Here is a 21,928-nt window from a genome sequence, read left to right on the forward strand (position 1 = left end):
TTTCTGATTGTGTTGTCATTTTTTCTGAGCAAAGGTTTGCAGCAGAACAGTTTTAATATATTGTAGAGTAAAGTCCGTCTAAAATGTGAAATAAAAATGTATTTCAACCTATTCCTTCTTGTCCTCATTACACCATCACATTACACCATTACACCATCGCACAATGGATCTTGCATGTTAAATTACAGTGTGTAGATGCACTGGGTCGACAAGGTCAAATAAACCTCTGCCCATATATGGAATAAGTAAGAACCATCAATAAAAGTGTCTGTTTTGATCCAGCAGATCATCATTGTTATCTGAATAGGATTCACAGTGTAGATTAATTGTGATTATTTGCTTTGAGATGCGAGCAGCTTCCAGATGCTGACGCTAAATGTCAGAGCGCTCCGAGCGAGCTTCCCTGGTTCAGTGATTCCGGCTGTATCTGTGAGTTTTCCTGATCAGCAATGGGTCCAAAGAAAACAAGTGTCGAGGATGGCAGTGAGAAGAGAAAACGATGGAGATGAAGCATCAAAGGTCAAATATTAAACCCTTTTTCCACAAGTAAAACCATTTTACATTTTGTGTATTTTCTGTAGATGTTCTCCTCGATGTATATAGATTCAGATTAAGGTGATCTTTTATCACTTTATATGTTTAACACTTTTTACACTGCAAACACACAAAAATAATTAAAAAGCAAATAATTTGTAATTTTATCAAATTTCTAAACTCACATTTTCATCACCATCTTGTTGCTGTTAATCACATTATCATATCTTTAGTTTTACACTATCCGTTCATTCATTTATCTTTTAAACCCTGGACACAGGGCTACACACACACACAGACGCACACATATGGGCAATTTAGTGCAACCTATTCACCTAATTTGCATGTTTTAGTGGTGGTAGGAAGCCGGAGAACCTGGAGAGAACCTAAGCAGACACAGGGAGTACCCAGAGAGAACCTACGCAGACATAGGGAGAACCCAGAGAGAACCTACGCATGCAGACACAGGGAGAACGTACAAACTCCTCATAGAAGAGCCCATTTAATTGTTGACACTATTTCATTGTAAAGGTAAATGGCTGTGTGCATGTGGGAATGATGGTGGGAATGATGGTGGGAATGACGGTGGGAATGACGGTGGGAATGACGGTGGGAATGACGGTGGGAATGACGGTGGGAATGACGGTGGGAATGATGATGGTGGGAATGACGGTGGGAATGATGGTGGGAATGACGGTGGGAATGACGGTGGGAATGATGGTGGGAATGACGGTGGGAATGACGGTGGGAATGACGGTGGGAATGATGATGGTGGGAATGACGGTGGGAATGACGATGGAAATGACGTGGGAATGACGGTGGGAATGATGATGGTGGGAATGACGGTGGGACTGACGGTGGGAATGACGGTGGGAATGACGGTGGGAACGGCGCTGCCCACTGGCTCATTCCCTCATTCCAAGACAAACACGTTCCACTGGTCCTCGATCTGGACCAGCTCCCTGTGGAAGTCCAGAGCAATCTCAAACATCCATAAATGAGTTAGGAGACGGAACATTGCTACAATAAACCAAGACATGAGCTCCGTGATCTCTTTTATTAATGGATGCACCAGTAAAGGAGGATCCCTGTTAGCTCTCTGTCTCTGTCTCTCTCTATTTATCTCTCTATGTCGCTCTCTCTCTCTCTCTCTCTCTCTGTGTCTCTCTCTATTTATCTCTCTATGTCGCTCTCTCTCTCTCTCTCTCTCTGTGTCTCTCTCGCCCGTCTGTCTCTGTCTCTGTCTCTGTCTCCCTCTCTGTCTCTGTGTCTCTCTCTGTCTCTGTGTGTCTCTGTGTCTCTCTGTCTCTGTCTCTGTGTCTATCTCGCTTTGTCGAACCCAGCCCGACCTTCTCCACACAGTCCCGGTATTATATTTGGCGGAACCATAGAACTCGTTACGTCACTTCCGCTTGTTGTCTGTCAAACATGGCGCTGCTTCTAAGGTCAGTTGCATATTGTTTACGTTCGGATATCGCGGTTATCGTGTCACCTTGCCGGTGTTATAGCTTTTTGATGTAGGACCAGCTTCGCAGGTGTTTTGTTTTGCTTTGTTACCCTCATTAATAGGACGACATCGCGCTAGCTAACTGGCTACGGTGTTCATGAATGTGAATGCTAGTCTGCTAGCACTGTGCTAGCACCCTGCATCAGCTAAGGCGGAACTTTGACCACGGTTGTTGACTTCTGGACTCTTAAACGCAGCATTAACACTTTATTGCGTCAGTCCGGGACTCTTGATGGACGCCTGGACCTTTGTGTTCGGTTGATTTCTCTCTCCACTGGAATGATACGGTTTCATTCGTCTTACTTTGACCCTGAGTTCTGTTTGGGTTTAGGTTAAATCGGATTAGAAGCCCACCAACTTAATCAATGTAGCCCTAACATGCTTTGTGTCATTAGTAGTAAATATGAAACTAGACCCATGGACAGAGGTAAGTAGTTGAAACGTCTGGACTCGATTCTCCTTTGCAGACTAACCTAATTCTACGCCTCTTCCTTTGTAGGTCTGTCGCCCGTCGGAGTGTCTGCATGTCCAGACAACACTTCTGTGTTCTCTACAGGCAGTGAGTTGCTCTTACATGTGCTGCTGTGATAATAACATGCATCCAGGTACGCTTGTAAGGGGCCTTTAGAATGACAGAGGGCTGGATCTCAGCTTGAATTAGCTGTTTGAATTAGTAGCATCACATCAGATGATTGGTTAATAGTTTTAAATAAAAAGCTTCCAACTCGTGTGAATGTAATGTGTGTCTATCGTTTATTGGTGACGGTCTGTTCCAGAATAGGTTAAAGCGTTTTAGATCACTCACTGGCTACAGATACCTGCTGAAATGCTTTTTAGTAAACGTCCTAATGTGAGCTCTCGTACCGTTTCTCTTTACTGCAGTGCTGCTCCCATGGGAACCGCTGCTAAGGAAGAGATGGACAAGTTTTCGGCCAAAAACGCCAACCTTAACAGACCCGTGTCTCCTCATATCACCATTTACAAGTATGTACTAGCCGTCACATGCAGTACCGTGTGGGCCAGTGTTTATATATATATATATAACCTCAATCCTAGGATGAATGTAATTCTCTTTTTCCTGTTTGAACTTATGCTCTAACAAACTAAACGTTCAAGTTTCAGTTTTAAAATTCACTGAACCTCACGCAGCATTATCTATTTCATAATAATAATCTGTCATCACATCTCGCTCTCTCTCTGTCTCTTTGTCTCTCGGTCTCTCTCTCTCTCTCTCTCGCTCTCGCTCTAATAACAGGTAGGATAACGACTTTTCGTGTCCAGAAAAGCGCTATATAAATAAAATGTATTATTATTATAAGTTGTGTTTATGAGATGTATCAATGTCAAGTACCTGTATGTGTTTTTATACATACGGTGTATGTAGATTGGCTTTATTTCTACACGTGAGTTTCCTTCAGGTACTTTTAGTGAACAGGAATGGTGAGGTCTGCTTTTCTTGTGCCATGGTTTTGTTTAATCGGCGCCGAACTCGCGCCTCTTCAGACACACCAAATGTAACCGCTTTGTCTTGGAAGGTTCTCTTTGTGTCTGTCGTTCGTTCTCTCTTCGTGTTGACTTGTCCTGGTATTTCAGGCTCTGTGTTTGAACAAGGATCGGTGAATAGCTGTGTTTCAGTTTGAGCTGGGACACATTAAATACTCCCGGCGTGCTCGGGCCGTGATTATAACTGAGGATCTCATTGAAATAATTCGGGTCTGGGATGTGCTGCTGACCAGCCCTCGTGTATTTGTCATAACTATGACTGGAGCCGCCTCATCATTTCTGCCAACTGAAATCGCTCCTCCTGGTAGCTCGACGTGTCCGCGGTGGACGGACGACCCTGGTGATGCAGACTGGACACCTCCTGTCTCCTCGGACATTGTGCTGTGTGGATTGGGGACACGATTTAAGGTTTAACCCTACGTTTTCCAGACGGACTGGCTTGTATTTCTCATATTTCTTCCCTTTCTGGGTCCAGGGTTTCACGCTGGATTTAATTTGACTTCGTCCAACATGGCGACAGAGGGCCTTTAAGCATTTTGCCAATATCATGAATGATAATCAGCCAATCAAAATAAAAATGGCATCAAGGCATGGGCAGATGAGGATGTTCCACCTCTCTGCAGAACTAGATCCAGGGAGTAAACTATATATTCATATGGAGTGTGGACAGAACATTCCTATTAAAGGGTTCTCATGTGAGGAACCGATTTGCAATCATCCAGGCGCCTGCAACAAACGACCCGCTCTGTGTTGCATTACCAACAGCAGCCGGTAACGCTGCCGTACCTTCTGAAGATCCCTCTCATCTGTGATAGAACCGGGGTTTTCTGTTTGTTCTAGATGGTCTGTGCCCATGATGATGTCCATCACACACAGAGGAACCGGAGTGGGCCTCAGTGGAGGTAAGCTGCTCTTCATGTAGCATCCTTTGTTGCGTCGTTCTGCCGGACGCTACTCCACTGCCATTGATTTCTGCTCATTGGCCTGGCGTAAAGGCAGTGATACTTTGACCTCATGCATTGTCGACCTTTTGTGCACCAGGCTGTGAGAACTGCTCCTAATTTAGTTTATTCTATAAGAATCGCTCAGTCGGTTGTATTTTTCTTAAAGCTCCGGCTCTCTGGCAGAGGGCCCGCTAACCTTAATGCTGATTTATATTGTTTCTGTTTCCTGTGGTTGTTGCCTGCTTTGTGGTTTTATGATCATCTGAACATCAGGGAAGCAGAGGCTGAGATAAACACCGTGCCACTTCTCTCTGTGTCCAGCTCTCTCAGCCGTCGCCGTGGCAGCGCTGGTTTTACCGGGAACTTTCCCCCATTACCTGGATTTGATCCACTCGCTGTCAGTCGGCCCGGTTCTTATCGGGCTGGCCAAGTTTGCCATCGCCTTCCCGTTATCTTTCCACACGTATAACGGCGTCCGCCATTTGGTAAGGCTGTACTCGTTTCATCGAGGGAATGAATGAATGTTCGTGTTGCCCATGCTAGTTGACATTATTATTATTTTTTATTGCTGCACAATACGAGAGAAATGTTTCAATATTCATTTAATGTGAATAAATCTAAAACAAAATTCACACATTTTTGTCAAATGATTTGAAAAGCTCTCTTGGAGAAGAATTCATATTTTGCAGCCTCTGTCTGCTTAACCTTTTTAAAAGAGACAGATTCCTTTGCAGTTTAGCGATGTTTGCTTATTTAAAGTCTTCTATAGGAAACGATTGAATATATTTTCTTCTCTCCGTGTTCTCTTACTTCCTTGTGATTTCAATCAGTGGTGGGACATTGGCAAGGGCTTCAGAATCCCAGAGGTGTACCGGTCCGGCTACGCGGTGATCGGCCTGTCCGTCGTCACCGCCGTAGCCCTGACTTGTCTTTGAACGCGGGACAAGAAGCGAGCAGCGGAGCCGGGGTCCCGGGACGGTTTGCTGTTTGCTGTGGGAGCATTTGTGTGTCTGTTCTGGCCTCCTGCAGGCAGAGTATTAAATAAAGGATTATATTATGCTGAATGCAGGTGTATTTTTTCCTTTGCATTAATGGGATCAGCCCATGCAGCCAAAGTGCAAATACAAATGTCATTCGCGCTCGCTCTTGGCATGAAGAACAACTTGAGGCTGCGCGTTCTGTCTTTCTAAATTTGTCTAATCATGCTGCGTTGTCACATTTATTGATGACTGTTGTGTTATTTCACCGCCAGCCTCCCGGTTGCATCTGTGTTCAGAAGTGTGTGTAGATTGCTCAGATGAAATCTCCACATGAGGAAAGGGAAGGACTGAAATGTGCACAGGCAGGTCAGCGGTGGAAACTGTGTGTACAAATAGGTTCCTCACCAGCAGCCTGCCTCGGGCCTTACACGGTCCCATCGGGCCGTGCTGGGGCGAACCCTGACCCGAATCGCTTTTGTCCTGCAGTGTGAGTAAAAGCTAGCCGTGTCGGATACAACTCCGTTCATGAGTTGTACAGTAACAGGTGCACGGGGAGGCTGGATCCATTCTGATCCTGAAGAAAGGTGCGTTTAGATCCGCTGGAGCAACGAGCGATGCAACGCCTCCGCCGAGTTCGGTTCCCTTCAGCTCGGATGGATAGAAGATACTCGTCCTCGTTTCATTTAGCTCTTGAGTTTATAAAACCGGGCTGATAACAGAAGCGCTTTGCCCGAAGGAGTGAGCTCTCGTGGATGGTCCTGCATTTATACCGTATAAGATCCATCTTTTGTTCCGCGCTGATAAAACCTCCATTCTGATGTTATGGTGAGATAACCTGTGTGAACGCAGTTGGGGGATGGAAGCCATGCGCTGCGTCTCAATGAGGCGGAAGGGCACCAGTGATTACGCGGCGGCAGCACCCCCTACCGGTCGGTATATTATTACACCACAGGCTGCGGTCCTGATGCTGGGGAGTGAGAGGATGCTGCACGGGGCGGGGGGAGGGGAACTATAAAGAAGCTTTTGATCGAAAAAAAATGTGTCCCTGTCTCTGTGGCGCAATGGAATAGCGCGCTGGACTTCTAATCCAGAGGCTCCGGGTTCGAGTCCCGGCAGAGATGTATTCTGAGTGATTATACTCTTTTTTTCTTTTGTGAGATTCGACAATTTTTCAGAGAGGATGCATTTGACGGTCTGTCGATGGGATGGATAAATATTAGATGGATTTCCAGAAACGTGTTTTTCAGACGCTCGGCAGATACTTTTAGAAAGAAATGCTGTGGAAATTCCACGCGAAACGTTTCGGCAGACAAAGTTCACCGCTTTAAAAGAAGAGCCCCCCCCCCCCCCCCCAGGCTGCGTGCCGTGTCTGCGGTCTCCACACACACACACACACCATCTCGGCACCTGGAGCTCACCAGCAAATGAACGATTTAAAGGCTTTACCATGACGACAGATGCTGCCTGAAACTCGAAGCAGCGGTTCATCTCCAAACATAAAGGAGGCTCCGTATTTTCATGTGAAGGTTCTCTCTCAAGAGGAATAAAGAGTGCACGAGTCATCGTGCATTTTCTAATGTAAATCAGAGTGAACTGTGTGCACTATTTTCAAGGTGAAGCTGAATTTCTATGTTCAGCCCAACCGTGACGCTCAGAGCAGGGCAGCAGCAGTTTCTGGTTTCTGTGTGGAAAGCAGCTGCTGCTCTGAAGATCCCAGACCCCCCCCCCCCTCGCCCCCCCTCGCAACCCCCCGTGGCTTTTATTATTTTGGATTTCCCTCAAACCCACCTCCCTGTCAGTTTGTCGCCTGGCCTGATTGGGCTGCCACCACCCATGTTTAACCCCATCATGCCTGCCCACGCAGACTTAAACCGCCAGTAAAACTAATCCTTAATCCTCTCTGGCAAATTGAACACACACACACACACACACACACACACACACACATGCATCGCCACTTCTCCCCTCCCGCATCCAGTGGACCTTGTTCCAGAACAGAACCTGATGACGAGCAGCGCTCCAAAAGAAGGTTTACATGCCGGGCTGCTTGTACAAACACATGCTCAAAGGTTACTGATGAGGTCAGTGACCATGAGGGAGTGTGTGTAAGCTACTAAACTATTACCACAGGAATAATGACCAAGCCTCTGGGGACCAGCAGCGCGCCTATCGGTGATGTCGGGGGGTCATGGGCCCATTCTGACCTCGGCTTTAGGGAGAGGCTTCCTCTCTTCCTTCCTGAAGACAGCGGAGCTCAAATTGTTCGGTGCTGCCACAGCAGATCATAAAAGCCACGCAGCCAGATAAGGTCAGCGTGGAGCCCCTGGAGTTTTACAGGGACATTGCGGCTATGCTTCGGTTGCCTATGGTGACGAGACACTTCTCTATCTGCTCCATCTCCTTCATGTTGCTCTCAGCCGGCAGGCCCCAGCTCTGGCCCTGTTATCCCGGTGGTGCGGGCCAAATCGTATTAAACCCTCCTCCCTCCCTCCCTCCCTGCCTCGTCCCTCCCTCCCCTGTCCCCTCCCCTACCGCTCCTCTTTCGTGGAGACTGTTTTGCTGCAGTGAACGGCAGCCGTGGAGAAAGAGGCAGCGAGGCAGACACACAAACAGCGTGCGCGAGAAAAGAAGGAGCAGGACGCAGATCAAAAGTCTCCCGAAGCGCACCGGCTGCGCGTTACAGGAAGGACCTCGCGGTGGACGTTACCGGAGACCGACGCCAGCAAAAACCGGACTCCGGAGGCGGAATACGACGGTGTGTGTGTGTGCGTGTGTGTGTGTGTGTGCGTGCGCGTGCGTGGTGTTACCGTGCATCGCTTCGCGCACTTTGCTGTTGTCCAGGGTTCGGATGTTTCCCGTCGGGCGGACAGGAGACACCTGTCAGCGCTGACGCGGTTCCGTCTCCAGGAATGCGTGCGCGCGCGCGCGCGCGTGTGTGCGCACTCTGGCTCTGTGGCTGTTTGTGTAATCCGCTCTGCCTGCTAAAGGAGCGCCTGTTCAATGAATCCCTTTGCTCTGAAAACGCCGCTCCTTCCCGTCTCTGGCTCAGCTCGACGCGCCGCCGCCGCCGCGCACCAGCCGCCGCGCACCAGCCGCCGCGCACCAGCCGCCGCGCACCAGCCGCCGCGCACCAGCCGCCGCGCCGCGCCGCGCCGCCGCCTCTCCCCAGCCTGAAACAAGTGTCTTCATCTCGCACATCCCCGAGCGCGCAGGAGAAGATGCTCGGAAGCGGCGTCCGACGCAGCTTCCCCGGAGCGGTTGTTATTGTTGTTCATGATGTCATTACTATTATCACGCGTGTCGTGGACCGCAGGACGCGGGACGCGGGACGCACGACTCGGGTGTCCGTCTTATTCATTATTGATGCACTTGTTCGACTTCTGTTTTCATTTCTCGCCATCACTCACCGGAGCGACAATTACCAGTCTCTCCCCCCCCTCCCCGGTTCCCACATCCCATCCCATCCCGTGGCCCCGCCCCCACCCACCTGCTCCTCCTCCTCCTCCTCCTCCTCCTCCTCCTCCTCCTCCTCCTCTATCCCCGCCCCAATCACGCGTTCGTCCCGCAGGCAACATCACGGTTCCCTCTGAGCTCCGGAGTTTCGTTCATGGACCGAAGGCTCAACTCTGCGGAGGCTGTTATTTAAAGGAATGTGCGTGATAGAGGGGGGGGGGGGAGAGAGAGAGAGAGAGAGAGAGAGAGAGACTATTCTCAGGTGCATCTCTCCCCTGCTGTTCTGTTTATTCCCTCTCCTTTCTTTTTTCTCTCTTTTCACCACCGACTGCAGGAATCTACCTTCACGTTACTTCTAATTAACGCCATTACTTGCAGCTGGGAGTCGGTGATGTGAAGGTCGCTCTTTGACCGTTCTTTGGCCGTTCTTTGATCGCTCTTTGGCCGTTCTTTGGCTGCTCTTTGGCCGTTCTTTGATCGCTCTTTGGCCGTTCTTTGGCCGCTCTTTGGCCGTTCTTTGATCGCTCTTCGGCCGTTCTTTGGCCGCTCTTTGATCGCTCTTCGGCCGCTCTTCGACCGTTCTTTGATCGCTCTTTGGCCGTTCTTTGGCTGCTCTTTGGCCGTTCTTTGATCGTTCTTCGACCGTTCTTTGATCGCTCTTTGGCCGTTCTTTGGCTGCTCTTTGGCCGTTCTTTGATCGTTCTTTGATCGCTCTTTGGCCGTTCTTTGGCCGCTCTTTGGCCGCTCTTTGGCCGCTCTTTGGCCGCTCTTTGGCCGCTCTTTGGCCGCTCTTCGACCGTTCTTTGATCGCTCTTTGGCCGTTCTTTGATCGCTCTTTGGCCGCTCTTTGGCCGTTCTTTGATCGCTCTTTGGCCGTTCTTTGATTGCTCTTCGGCAGCTCTTTCGCCGCTCTTCCCTCATTACTACCTGTACACCGTAGATAGAAGCATCACCCTCGTTCCTGCTGCTTTGCTCTATTACCTCCCTCCTCTCTCAGTGGCTGTGACACAAGCAGATCGATGAATACCGTGGAGACACATGGATGATGAAGCAGAATCCAACCAATCAGTTGACCTGCCCCTCTTCTTTTCTCATCGGTCTGCCTCTTTTCCTGCAGGTGCCGTGACCCTCCTGAGGTTTCAGTGACGACCATGGCCATCCCAGCAGCCCTCCCAGCAGCCCTCTCTGCATTATGGGGTGTCAGTTTATTGGCAGTCCTCTTCGCCTCTGTGGTTCACAGCAACATTGTCTACGGTAAGAACCTCTCTTGCCCTCTTTATCTTTCCGTTGTCTATTCTGTCCATCTCCCCGGGCCTCTGACCTCCCTGACCTCCCTGACCCACTCTCTCCGTCTCTGGGGGGCCACTCATCTGTTGACTCAAGGCTTTTATGTTGCTTCCTCTTTTATGACAAGGGAATCAGAGAGCCGTTAATAAGGACATGGGACACTCCCACCTCTCTGGACCCCAGAATTTATGCCGTTGTTTTTGTAGATTTTGTGTGACTTGCACGTGGAAGCAGGTCTACACGCACACACACACACACACACACACACAACAGGTCCTTGCTGGAACAGCTCACTTGCCCCATGGGTTCCTCGTGTTTTTACATTTGTCTCCGTGTCATCTTCAGACAGACACTCCTGCACTCGCACGTCCTTCCATTGGTGCGCACGGATCAGCGTCTCTTCCTGTCTCGCGTCGATGCAGACTGTAAACGTTCATGCAGACATAACAAGTAATCATTGCATAGCTACAGAGGCGCATGCACAACGTGACACACACTCAACCTGGGATGAGCTGGGCGTGGCTATAAGCCGATGCTAGGTAGGATTTGATCAGCAAAACACTTTGTCATGTTATCATCCCCGCTGTGAGCAGTGAGTGAAAAGGGATTCCTCAAGTGCATAACACTGAAGGCGCTGGCTGCAGGTAACGCTACCTTTACAGGTCAAACCGGGCCCATGGCTAAACGCCGCATCACGATTGTCCCTCAATCCACAGAGAATTGATTAAACTTCCAATCGGTGTTCCCTGATTTGCGTTTGCAATATATATTCCATGCAATCATTTCTGTGCACTGACTGAAAATTACAAACGTGAACATGTTGGTGCATGGCGCCAGGACACATGCGCATCACACACTCATGCAGATACACCAACACACACATCGTATTTACTGTATGTCCGCGTCATTTATCCACACCTGTCTTTCTCTTGGACTGGATTATGTCTTGTGTTGTGCAGTCTTGTGTTTCTGCACATTTGTGCATGACATTAATGGTTATGCATGAGTGTCAGTGTGAGCTCGCAATGATCAGAGCAAAAAAAAGAAGTGAGAAACAATCTGGCTGTGGCAAGCCATATGATGATGTCATCAGTAAACAAATGCAAATGTCGGCCTGTCTGGACTCCGAGAGCTGCTATAAATGAGAGATGCACAAACAGTGTCCAGATTGAGCCTCTGATGATGAGAAATCAATCTCTCGTCAGAATGCTGACCCCATCCGCGCACCAGCCGTGCACAAGCCGTGCAGCTCATCATTGAAACCCAAGCAGCGCTTCGTTATTTGGGTCCGAAAATGATTTTGGCTCCCATTCAGACGCACGTCAGATTTGATTAAGGTGTGCCGAGCAGGAGGCTCGACCATGCGTGACCAATTCCTGCTTTGGTTTCACCGACGCACTGTTTTACATTATCATGTCAGTTAAGGAGGGTAATTAATCCGGGGACGTCTGACAGAGTTTAGGAGATGAGAAAACGCATCAAAGAGTGCAACTGTGGAGAGAAGAGAAGAGAAGCAGAAGCGTTAAGGCATTTTTAAACATGATCACATACTACATTCTACACCGATGAAGAAGAGTGATTAAAATAGACAGTTTCAAGGAACACGGCTCTTATTGGACCGCAGATTAAAACCGATCAAATCAGCAGCCTAGAAGTTACATGAATAAATCTTGAGTTCATTGTTCTAGACGGGCCACATTGGTGCATCAGCATCAGCGGGAAGCTGCAGAGCGCTGGTCCATCCTCTTCCTCTGATTGGTGTCGTCGTGACACAGCAGCAGATGGAGTAGGGCGGGGCAGGCACTCCGACAATACCGTCATAATGGAAATATCCACCCTAAAAGGCTCTGGAACGAAGGCGCTACTTATCATAAATTATTCATTGTTATGTATCGGAGAGGAGGTCAACAAATCAATACAAGGAGGGAGGAGCCACCAGAGAGCAGCGCTGCCCATCGTTAGGCCGTAACAGAGCTCAAAGTCTGGAAGATGGCCGCGTGGCACTGCTGCCGATATCCAGCGCCAAGTCTAACCCTGGACTTCCAGCGCGGCCTCATCATCATTTGATGCATGACAAAGTCAAGGAAAGGACAGCACAAGCTCTTAAGTTCTGGATTTATCTGTGGCAGACTTCCTTGGAGCAAGAGAACGAATCGGGGAGCTACTAATTGACGTATCCATTTCCACAGCTGGATGTGCAGCCATGCGCTGCGGATGGAAAGTGCCTCTCAGAAGGGCTCAGATTAGGCATGCAACCGGCCGGCTGTGCCCCGGTTCTGTTCTGCCGACCCAGTTACCTCGGGGCTGCTGTGGAACGTCGAGGGCCCATCCTCTGGAGCGCTCGGCAGGCAGCATGTAGAACAGTGAGCTGTGGCCTCCCATCAGCCACCTGGGCCTCAGCTCCACGGCAGCCTGGTGCCAGACACCAGGATGCTGTTTGCCTTGCCCAATAGTTCCTTCAGCTCGATGAGCAGCGAATGAAGCTGAGGAGGGCTTCAGAACGGGAGCGGTGTGGACCAGGAATTTACCGGGCTCCTCGTGCGTGTCTGCCAGCGGCTCCGTTTATTCTCACACAAAATGGGTTCCTTTGAGGCCCCCCCCCTGCGCCCCCGGATCTTTCTCCCTGGCAAGATGCCGACTTCCTGTGTGTGCTGCTGTTGTTTACTGTTGACTTCCTGTGTGCCAAGTTGCGGGAGCATTTGGCTCTCCACAGTGTGGCTAACACACAATAGCAGTAGGCGTGTTGGATGCGAGGCCCCTGCCTGTTAACAAGGCTGACTGATAAGCAGTGACTCATTAACAAGCCGCCGCACACAGGCCCCGGGGGAATTACCGCCCAACCACTGTGACATTAATAAGAGGCCTAAGCTATTTCTCCATTTGGCTCCGCCGCCGCTGGTCGGAACCAGAGGATTCCAATCCTGACCGTTGCCATTAAACTGGCTTCAGTGCTTTTCCATTTGCTTCAGCCACTGGCGAGCTGGTCCGATCGGATCGGGCCAGTTCAGGACTGTCACTGTGGCCTTCAGTTAATGACATCTGCTGCCTGAATGGAAAACCAGAACCCCTGCAGGCTTGTTCTGAAATATCTGGGGTGGAGACCAAATTCATTTTTCTATTGATTGGCAAGAAAGTATTGGCAATATGCTTTTCTATCAATCAGAGAATATGATACTGACACTACACGGTCCCAGGTAGGGTGTTGTACATGCCTACCTGGGACTGTGTACATGCCCAGTAGTGTCAGGTGGGCATCTACAACAACAAACAATCAAAGTTACATTGCTCTCATCGTCGTGTGTGTTTATTCGTCTCTGATCCTTTTAAGGGTTTTGTTGTCCAGATCTGTTTTGTGATTATACTTTGCATCCTGATTGCCTGCCTTTAGTTTGCAACAGATTCACATCTGGCAGAAAACCAATTATGTCTCCTGCTCATTATGCCGATTAATTAAGATGCTGCGGATGATTGATTAAACTCCTAACAATGCTTAAACCTGGAGCACCGCGGCCCCGGGGATGATTTGCTTCGCACATTATGCACGTCGCCATGCCTTCGTGTTATCGCCACATGTCTTCATGTGTCCTCCGATAGGTTGAGTCATTACACTGCAGAGTCAGTGACAGGAGCAGAAACTCACAGCTGCACCATACACAAGTGTTGGTAAATGAAGCAGAACTAAAATGCAGTGGCGTGACATTACAATCAGAGCCTAAAGGTAAAAAGAGCACCCAACAAGACTCCAATTAGCCCTCAGCAATCTAACGCAGCTCTCATCCACCAGATGATGTGAGAGTACAGATCAAGCTCACCTACTGACATTTAATAAGTAAATAAGGCATAGAAAATGCCAGATTCACGTACTGAAAAAGAGAAGCGTGTTCAGCTTTGTCTCAGGCGATCTGAAAAGATGCATCAATCTGCATTGACTTTCTGTTCAGGCAATGAAGTGTCCAGCATTTGCAAAGCTGCCGGCTCCAAACCATCATTTAACAAAGACACCGCAGATTAAACAAACACAACAACAACAACAACAACAACAACAATGCAACCCTGGAATCAACTCATCCGCCCGTTTGGTGACAACTGAAACCTTTCTTTTTTATTGTTTCCACACTCACCTGGGTTTTCCTTTTTTGGGGTCCCCCCCCCCCCCCCCCCCCCTGTTTTTTCTGCTACCTGTCGGAATTCTCTCTTAGTGGCTTTAATTGATTGCTGCAGGCATGGAAATCAACCATCCTGTCATTGACGCATGGCTGGTCAAACCAAGGGCTTCCTGGAAAGGTGTATATCTTTGTTAAAGCCAATCACTGCACAATGTGGAAGTCCCAACAAGGACAGGGTGGAGGGTGCAAGCGTTTGACCGCAAGGTGCAACACTGAGTGCTCAGGGTTCCCCTGGGCGCAGGGACTCCTCCAATGAGAGAACAGAGGCGGGTCTTGTTTATTGGCTCTTTTTGACGATGCCATTACTTTAGCTGGTGGAAGGCAGCGTGTCGGAAAGGGGGGAGTCTTATCGCTGATGCCATAATCATAGACCCAGTGTGAATTCGCTTGTGTGCTGGCGGTAGCACCGTCCCTGTCCCATCATGCCGCTAACATACAGGGTGGACTCTCGCACCTTGGGCCAGCGTTGCTGTGTCGAATGCGCAAACATTTATTTGTCTGTATGTTATTTCATTCTTACTCGTATAGTGTTTTGCTGCCAGTCCTTTTATTCCCTCCTTAGCTTGACTCTCAATGAACGCTTGATAGAAATCATTTGTGAGACACTTAATGGCTGGGTGTACAACACTCTGAGGCGGAGGAGGACAAGTCGTCATTCATCACGCGTTCTTTTCTGTATTTAATGCATCCCAGAGGAGCAGTGGCCTGCCAGCGTACTGCACCTGGGGACCAACTCCAAATCCAAGCTGGTGGCGTCATCAAGGGCACCAAGTGGTGATTGATAAGTTCATTGCCTCGGTTTGAAGGATTCCGTTTTAAACACAACGCACGTTCATCTTTCAGTATGTTCCTCAGCCTCATCTACACGCTAGCTCCGCTCGTTGTGTAGCATACAGATCCCTTCTTCATAGGACCCAGCTGCTTGGGAGTCCAGAAGCTCCACAGCAGCCACGGCCACTTGACTCCACCCCCCCCCCCCCCCCCCCCGCCTTGTACTGGTTTCGATGGAGGGGGTGAGTGGAGCACCTGAAAGGTATCCACACGATCACAGGGAGAACTTGTACACTCGACACGGAGGGTTCACGTGGGCGTTGAACCCTTCTTGCTGCGAGGCTTGCTGCTAGCCACGGCGCCTGCTGTGTGTGCTGCCAAGCGACCCGACTCGCTAACAAGTCCTCCAGGCCGTGTCCAGTCTTGGCACGAGCAGCCGTGCTTCTAATGGCTTTAGCGTTGACCCACTGAACGTTCGGAGTGTTCCGCATCTTCAAATCCGAAACCGTTTTTTTAGTATCTTGCGGCCTGTGCATGGCCTGCTTTGACTGTTCCGGCTGCCTGCTTATCGTGCACTGAGATGTGGTTCTAGCGTCGAGTCTGCTGCATGAATTATTGACGTTTCTCTATTGTCACGCAGCTAATGCTCACTGGAGTTCATTTATGGTTCCTCTGCACTGCTGCACCGTGCCATCCTGTTTGAATGCTCATGGCTCCCCTAAGCAGGACGTCTGCTATTAAAAGGCAGTTTGTATTTGAATGGCATTTGCTTTAATACAGTACCTGGCATTTAGAATATCTGTTTTCATCATCATTTGTAGCTGCATTGTAATTGGATCAAATTTGTCATGCACCCTTTGCATAGCAGGGAGAAGCTGTGGAGCTTAGACTCTCGAGGAGAACAAGCGTGACGGCTGCGGGGTCATTAGACGATACTATAGAGGCTGGAGTTTCCTTTCATTCAAGTGGAAAAGGTCGTCTTTTATGAGTCTTTCCTCGAAGGCAACAGAAATGATGACGTGCGGTTTTCTCCTGCAGTTGGCAACCGCAGTGATGGAGGAGAAAAGTAGTGAGGAGTCGTATAAATGGAGTGTGATGCTGCAGGAGACTTCAGATGATAAAGTTTAGGGCGGGTTTAAATGTCACGGAACCGTTTGAAGGATGGGGTGGACCACAATCACTCACATTGCACTTAGAATGTAGAACAATTAAGGGTTAAATAACGTGACACAGCTCGTTGTGTGAAGCAAATACTCGATTATCTTTTCTTGCTCTGCGCCCGAACTTTCCTTCCAGTGCTCTCTTTGGGTTTTCAGCCTTCCTCCATAGATAAACACGCTTTCACTCTGTCTATTGCTCATTTGACTCCCATCCTACCCGGTGGATTCAGCGATTGTCGCCGACAGTAGCTATCAATTCCCTTTTGTGAGATCTGCTGCGCTGGCCTGTTCTTTTCTAAAGTGCCAGAATAGAAGTCTTCAGCGTACAAAGGGCTCGCCGATTGCTGGCTTTCCCGGGTTCTCCCTGAGTTCTGAGCGAGAGACGCAGCCGTGGTTTCCCCTGGCGATCGGTGCAGCAACTACATTGCTTTCCTTTAAACATTAAACAAGGTCAGCGGATCAATAACGGCTACAATCACGGTGATCCAAGTGGAAGCTTTAAACGCTCCGCCCAGCTCCTTGGCTTCTGTTCTGCGTGTGCTTGTTGACACTGATCAGGATGTGACGAACACTTGAGGACTGGATGTGGCTTTTTACGACGAGGCCATCGCTATGCTCGATAACTCGGCGCCGCGCGCTCCGGCTGAAAACAAAGGCACCAAATAGGCATCTCTAATCTCCCTGCTGAATGAATCCGAAACAAAGAGAGGAGGAACGCGGACACAGAGGCTTGGACACACATGGGATAAGCTGATTACCCAGGAAGGGAGGGAGGGCAATGCAGAAAGACTGAGGCTCTGCACGTGAACAAGAGAAATCCATACAGTAAGGGAGCACGAGGGAATGGAGGAGGAGGGGCAATCAGGAAGAGAGCAAGGGCGCACTAATGATGGGGTGCACAGGATGGGAGGGAGCGAGGGAGCGAGGGAGTGGAGAACACACAGGGAAAAATGGCCAACCTTTAAAAGGGCAAGCTGCGGCGTGCTACGTAGAGCATGCAAGGAAAATGAAGGGGACGCATGCTCGTCGGGGATATTCTCCTCACACACAGGACACAATCAAAGACGGGACATTATGCAAATGGGAGGCGGCTACTGTAATATAATCTCTACCTGAGTCATTTCACCTGCTCTGCTCGCTAGTCGCTATAGATAATTACACCGCATGCAGGTGTAGCAGCTAAATATACAGCTAATTAAAATTAATGAGATTTACTTAGAAGAGAATAGGCTCCTTCTCTAAGCTGCTTATCCTCGCATGAGAATCTACACACACACACACACACACACACACACACACACACACAGCCCTCTCTCTTGCTGACTTAAACATGCTCCCTGTTGGATGAACATGCACGTCATTGACTATACGGGCATGCACATCTAAATGTGCAAACAGCTGAAAACACATTTACATGTTGTGTATTTACGATACATGTTGAATGTACACTGAAATACTGTATGACTGTTACGAGCACCGGGTTCTATAGAATGTCCTTCAGGATTAATAAACGATCCAACACGCTGACAGATGCAAATGAAGGAAGGCGTATGTGCACATTTATTCATGGGGATACACACACACACACACACACACACACACATCTTCGAATTTGAAGGCCGTCTGGTTTTTACTTAACAAAAATGCCCCCGTGAGACAAGCTGACTGTCGGGAGAAAAGCTGAGCCGGCGTGTGTGCTTAATGAACACACACACACACACTTACACCACTTACACAATCACTGTTTCAGAACTGCTTCTGGATCTTTGCTTTCAGTCAGGTGTCCAATCGGGCTCCTCCATTTCCTAGTGAGGGCTGAGTAAGTAATTAAAAAGGAGGCCTGGAACACACTGTGTGTTAACAGGAGGACGTTCCGTCTCTGGCTACGTGCACCACTGCACCCAATCTGTGTCCCACTCTACACCTGTGCACATCTTGAATGCCGCTATGAGCACTGGATGGAGGAGGACATGCTGCAGGCCTCCTGCTCCCTGCACCAGGAGGCCTGCTGCTCCCTGCACTAGGGGGCCTGCTGCTCCCTACACCAGGGGGCCTGCTGCTCCCTGCACCAGGAGGCCTGCAGCATGCCGAGTGCTTTGTTTATTCTGGCTTTTTCTCTGTGTTTTTGAGATTTATTGACAAAGTAGCTGCTGTGGGACTCAATCAGTATGGACACCCCCTCTCTGTCCACTCACAAGATCTACCTGCCGATTCGATCCAGTTTGAAATGCATCGACAGACGGTACAAATGAACAACGTGATTGTGTTAATGAGCTGCATGCTCTTATCTGCTGCTCATTCATATGAGCAGCCCGAGGCGAGACGACTATCGGCCTCCTACACGGGCTACTGTATGTTTGATGAGTCCCTTGAAGGGAGTACTTGATAATGCAGGCGGACGTCCTCAAGGCAAACTTTTCACTTCGGAAGCAAAGAAGGAGTTAATCCTCCCCACGTCTGCGTTCTCTTATTCTGAGATGAATATTTAAATGTTATTGTGATTTATTTATCACGGCTCGGTGTTGAGCCTCGCTGAGGTATTTTCAGGTTGACGGAGCGGAGGCAGGAAGGCTTGTTCACGGGGGGTGTCACGCTTGACTTTGTGACAGCGCACGACGCCATTCCTCAGCGAGCCTCTTTCTGCTGTTGTTTGAAGGGTGCTGTGACATTTTCTGCTTCTTCCCCTGTGGGGCAGACACAGCAGAGTTAAAGCTGGCCCATTTTCACCAGCCCCCCCAATGCAGTTCCAAAGGGGCTCTGTTTCTGAGCACACCGAGGGAAGGAGGGTCATTGCTGCCCCCGCAGGGTCAGCCGCTGATGGCGAGATGGCGGCGTGCTGCTATTTCTCCTTACGGTCGTGTGTTGCACAGTGATAGTCCGGCTACGGTAAGACGGGCTTATCTATTAGCCTGAATAGTCCAAGTGCTTTAGCTGATCCAGTTTCAACTGTTATCATGAAGCTGTCATAGAATTTAAGCCATGATGTTAAAGTATGTCATTATAGCGCAGCTACTTTATGATAAGGCATCATTTATAAACCAGGATGTGAGCCTCATGTCTTATCGTTTGCATATGTTTTCTCTACGTTTACACTATGTAAATTATTAGCTGTTGTGTGTGGGGGAATATTCATGAATGAATGCATAGCTGACACCAAATGACTCAATTTACTGACAAATTGAACAGCGGAAAATTAGTTTTACTCTTGTGTTTCATATTCTCACTTGTGCATATAAAAAATAAAAATTCCCTCAGGATCTGGGAAAGATTTTATTGACCAATGAATGGAGAAAATAATAATTTATAACAATTAGTAGCAGCCCCAGTTTTTTAATGATATTTTTCTGCACGTGCACAAGTTCACTGATGCTTTAGTATTTGGGGAGTCCATTCTCACAGTAGCGACGTCCAAGTCCAGTTTTTGAATTGACACGTCCTCAGTTTGGCAGAGACAGCACAGTAATTGAAATGCCACACACTTGAGCACCACTGCAAGTGTGTCTCCTGCAAACGTGTCCTTGATGGAGGCGCTTGACTCTGCCTCAGCTGACGTGTAAAAACATGCAATAGTTATGTCTTGAAAAATCCATTTATTATTGCTTGAATTTTCTGATTATCTTTGGCCAGCAGGCTGAAACTGAGTGACATCTATTCCATAAACAACAGGCGTCTGTCTAGACCGGGAGTTACAGGAGACGTGATGCTGTAGTGATGCTGTGATCATACCGTGGTGATGCTGTAGTGATGCCGTAGTGATGCCGTAGTGATGCCGTAGTGATGCCGTAGTGATGCCGTAGTGATGCCGTAGTGATGCCGTAGTGATGCCGTAGTGATGCCGTAGTGATGCCGTAGTGATGCCGTAGTGATGTTGTAGTGATGCTGTAGTGATGTTGTAGTGATGCTGTAGTGATGCTGTAGTGATGTTGTAGTGATGCCGTAGTGATGCCGTAGTGATGCCGTAGTGATGCCGTAGTGATGCCGTAGTGATGTTGTAGTGATGCTGTAGTGATGCTGTAGTGATGCCGTAGTGATGCCGTAGTGATGTTGTAGTGTTGTTGTAGTGATGCTGTAGTGATGCTGTAGTGTTGCTGTAGTGATGCTGTAGTGATGCCGTAGTGATGTTGTAGTGATGCTGTAGTGATGCTGTAGTGATGCTGTAGTGATGCCGTAGTGATGTTGTAGTGATGCTGTAGTGATGCTGTAGTGATGCTGTAGTGTTGCTGTAGTGATGCTGTAGTGATGCCGTAGTGATGCCGTAGTGATGCCGTAGTGATGCCGTAGTGATGTTGTAGTGATGTTGTAGTGATGCCGTAGTGATGTTGTAGTGTTGCTGTAGTGATGTTGTAGTGATGCTGTAGTGATGCTGTAGTGATGCCGTAGTGATGCCGTAGTGATGTTGTAGTGATGCTGTAGTGATGCTGTAGTGATGCTGTAGTGATGCTGTAGTGATGCTGTGGTGATGCTGTGGTGATGTTGTAGTGATGCTGTAGTGATGCTGTAGTGATGCTGTGGTGATGCTGTGGTGATGTTGTAGTGATGCTGTAGTGATGCTGTAGTGATGCCGTAGTGATGCCATGGTGATGCCGTAGTGATGCTGTAGTGATGCTGTAGTGATGCCGTAGTGATGTTGTAGTGATGACATGGTGATGCTGTAGTGATGTTGTAGTGATACCGTGGTGATGTTGTAGTGATACCGTGGTGATGCTGTAGTGATGCTGTAGTGATGTTTCGGTGCTGATGTGGTGATACAGCATACCGTGACATACCAGGCAGGCAGCAGGATGACCTTGTTCATTGGATCTCTTCCGGTTGAGTTCATCCTCACCAAACCACCACCGTTCACATTTGCTTTCAGACTGGAAATATCGATAACCTCATTTAGTGACAAACACAAAACATGATTACAACATTAGGTATTCAAAGTGCCCCATTTAGTATTCTACACTTCTGTCTGTGTATAGAAACATGCAGAAGTATTTTCACATGCGAAGCTGGTTTCAGAATTGGATAGTTTTGACTCTTGTTTTTATGCATGTGATGAAATCAACACCAAATATCCTCTGAGAAGATGTGAAACTGTCTAATTTGTGATGTATCTGCTGCCTTAACTAAGAAACTGACACACTGTGCACTGAATTGATGAATCTATTGTTTATCTGAGTGCTGAGTACCGGTAATAACTTATCTTAGAATTGATCCTCAAGAACGATTCAATTCAATTCATTTTAATAGCACCAGTTAACAGGAAGTTATCTGCTGACACTTTACAGGAGTAGCAGGGAAAGACAGAACCCAACTTTACGAGAGAGAGAGAGAGAGAGAGAGCGACTCCTGCTATAATACTATAGGGTTATATATAGGGCGATAGTTAACAGTTCAAGTCCCGATACAAGCACTGCTGGTGCACGCTGCCATTCAAAGGGCCGACCTGCTTTGCGGACAAGGACACTTGGACATGCAGGGATTGAACCATCGACCTTTGCTCTACCTCCACAGCCGTTTGTTCATAAAACAAAAATACAGCGGGTGTGACGGAACTTTCATGTCAGCGATTTTTCTATAGATATGTCAACAAACCGGAGCGACGGGGGAGATGTTGCCACGGTGACCACAGACTCAGACT

General features: G+C 48.5%; 3 protein-coding genes and 1 non-coding gene across 4 annotated transcripts in view; 3 read left to right on the top strand and 1 right to left on the bottom strand.

The window, feature by feature from the left end:
• Positions 1-1,929: 1,929 nt before the first annotated feature.
• sdhc (succinate dehydrogenase complex, subunit C, integral membrane protein) lies at positions 1,930-5,547 on the top strand. The gene is made up of 6 exons (XM_068748756.1): positions 1,930-1,979; positions 2,541-2,600; positions 2,924-3,025; positions 4,385-4,446; positions 4,810-4,973; positions 5,319-5,547. The coding sequence occupies exons 1-6, from the start codon at positions 1,963-1,965 to the stop codon at positions 5,421-5,423; spliced, it is 510 nt and encodes a 169-aa protein (XP_068604857.1). The 5' UTR covers positions 1,930-1,962; the 3' UTR covers positions 5,424-5,547.
• A 968-nt stretch (positions 5,548-6,515) lies between these two features.
• On the top strand, positions 6,516-6,589 carry trnar-ucu (transfer RNA arginine (anticodon UCU)). Its single transcript has one exon. It is a non-coding gene; the product is annotated as a tRNA-Arg (tRNA).
• A 1,210-nt stretch (positions 6,590-7,799) lies between these two features.
• Positions 7,800-9,842, bottom strand: LOC137904633 (octapeptide-repeat protein T2-like). Its single transcript, XM_068748832.1, has 2 exons — positions 9,294-9,842; positions 7,800-7,907 (listed from the first exon to the last, which is right to left on the bottom strand). The coding sequence occupies exons 1-2, from the start codon at positions 9,840-9,842 to the stop codon at positions 7,800-7,802; spliced, it is 657 nt and encodes a 218-aa protein (XP_068604933.1).
• A 230-nt stretch (positions 9,843-10,072) lies between these two features.
• The window catches only part of cadm3 (cell adhesion molecule 3), a 64,201-nt gene continuing 52,345 nt past the window's right edge, over positions 10,073-21,928 (top strand). Inside the window, exon 1 of the mRNA XM_068748833.1 lies at positions 10,073-10,175. Within this exon, the coding sequence (XP_068604934.1) occupies positions 10,073-10,175 (103 nt within the window). The remainder of the gene's footprint in view (positions 10,176-21,928) is intronic.

This window comes from Brachionichthys hirsutus, chromosome 15, assembly GCF_040956055.1.
Source record: "Brachionichthys hirsutus isolate HB-005 chromosome 15, CSIRO-AGI_Bhir_v1, whole genome shotgun sequence".
NCBI lineage: Eukaryota > Metazoa > Chordata > Actinopteri > Lophiiformes > Brachionichthyidae > Brachionichthys > Brachionichthys hirsutus.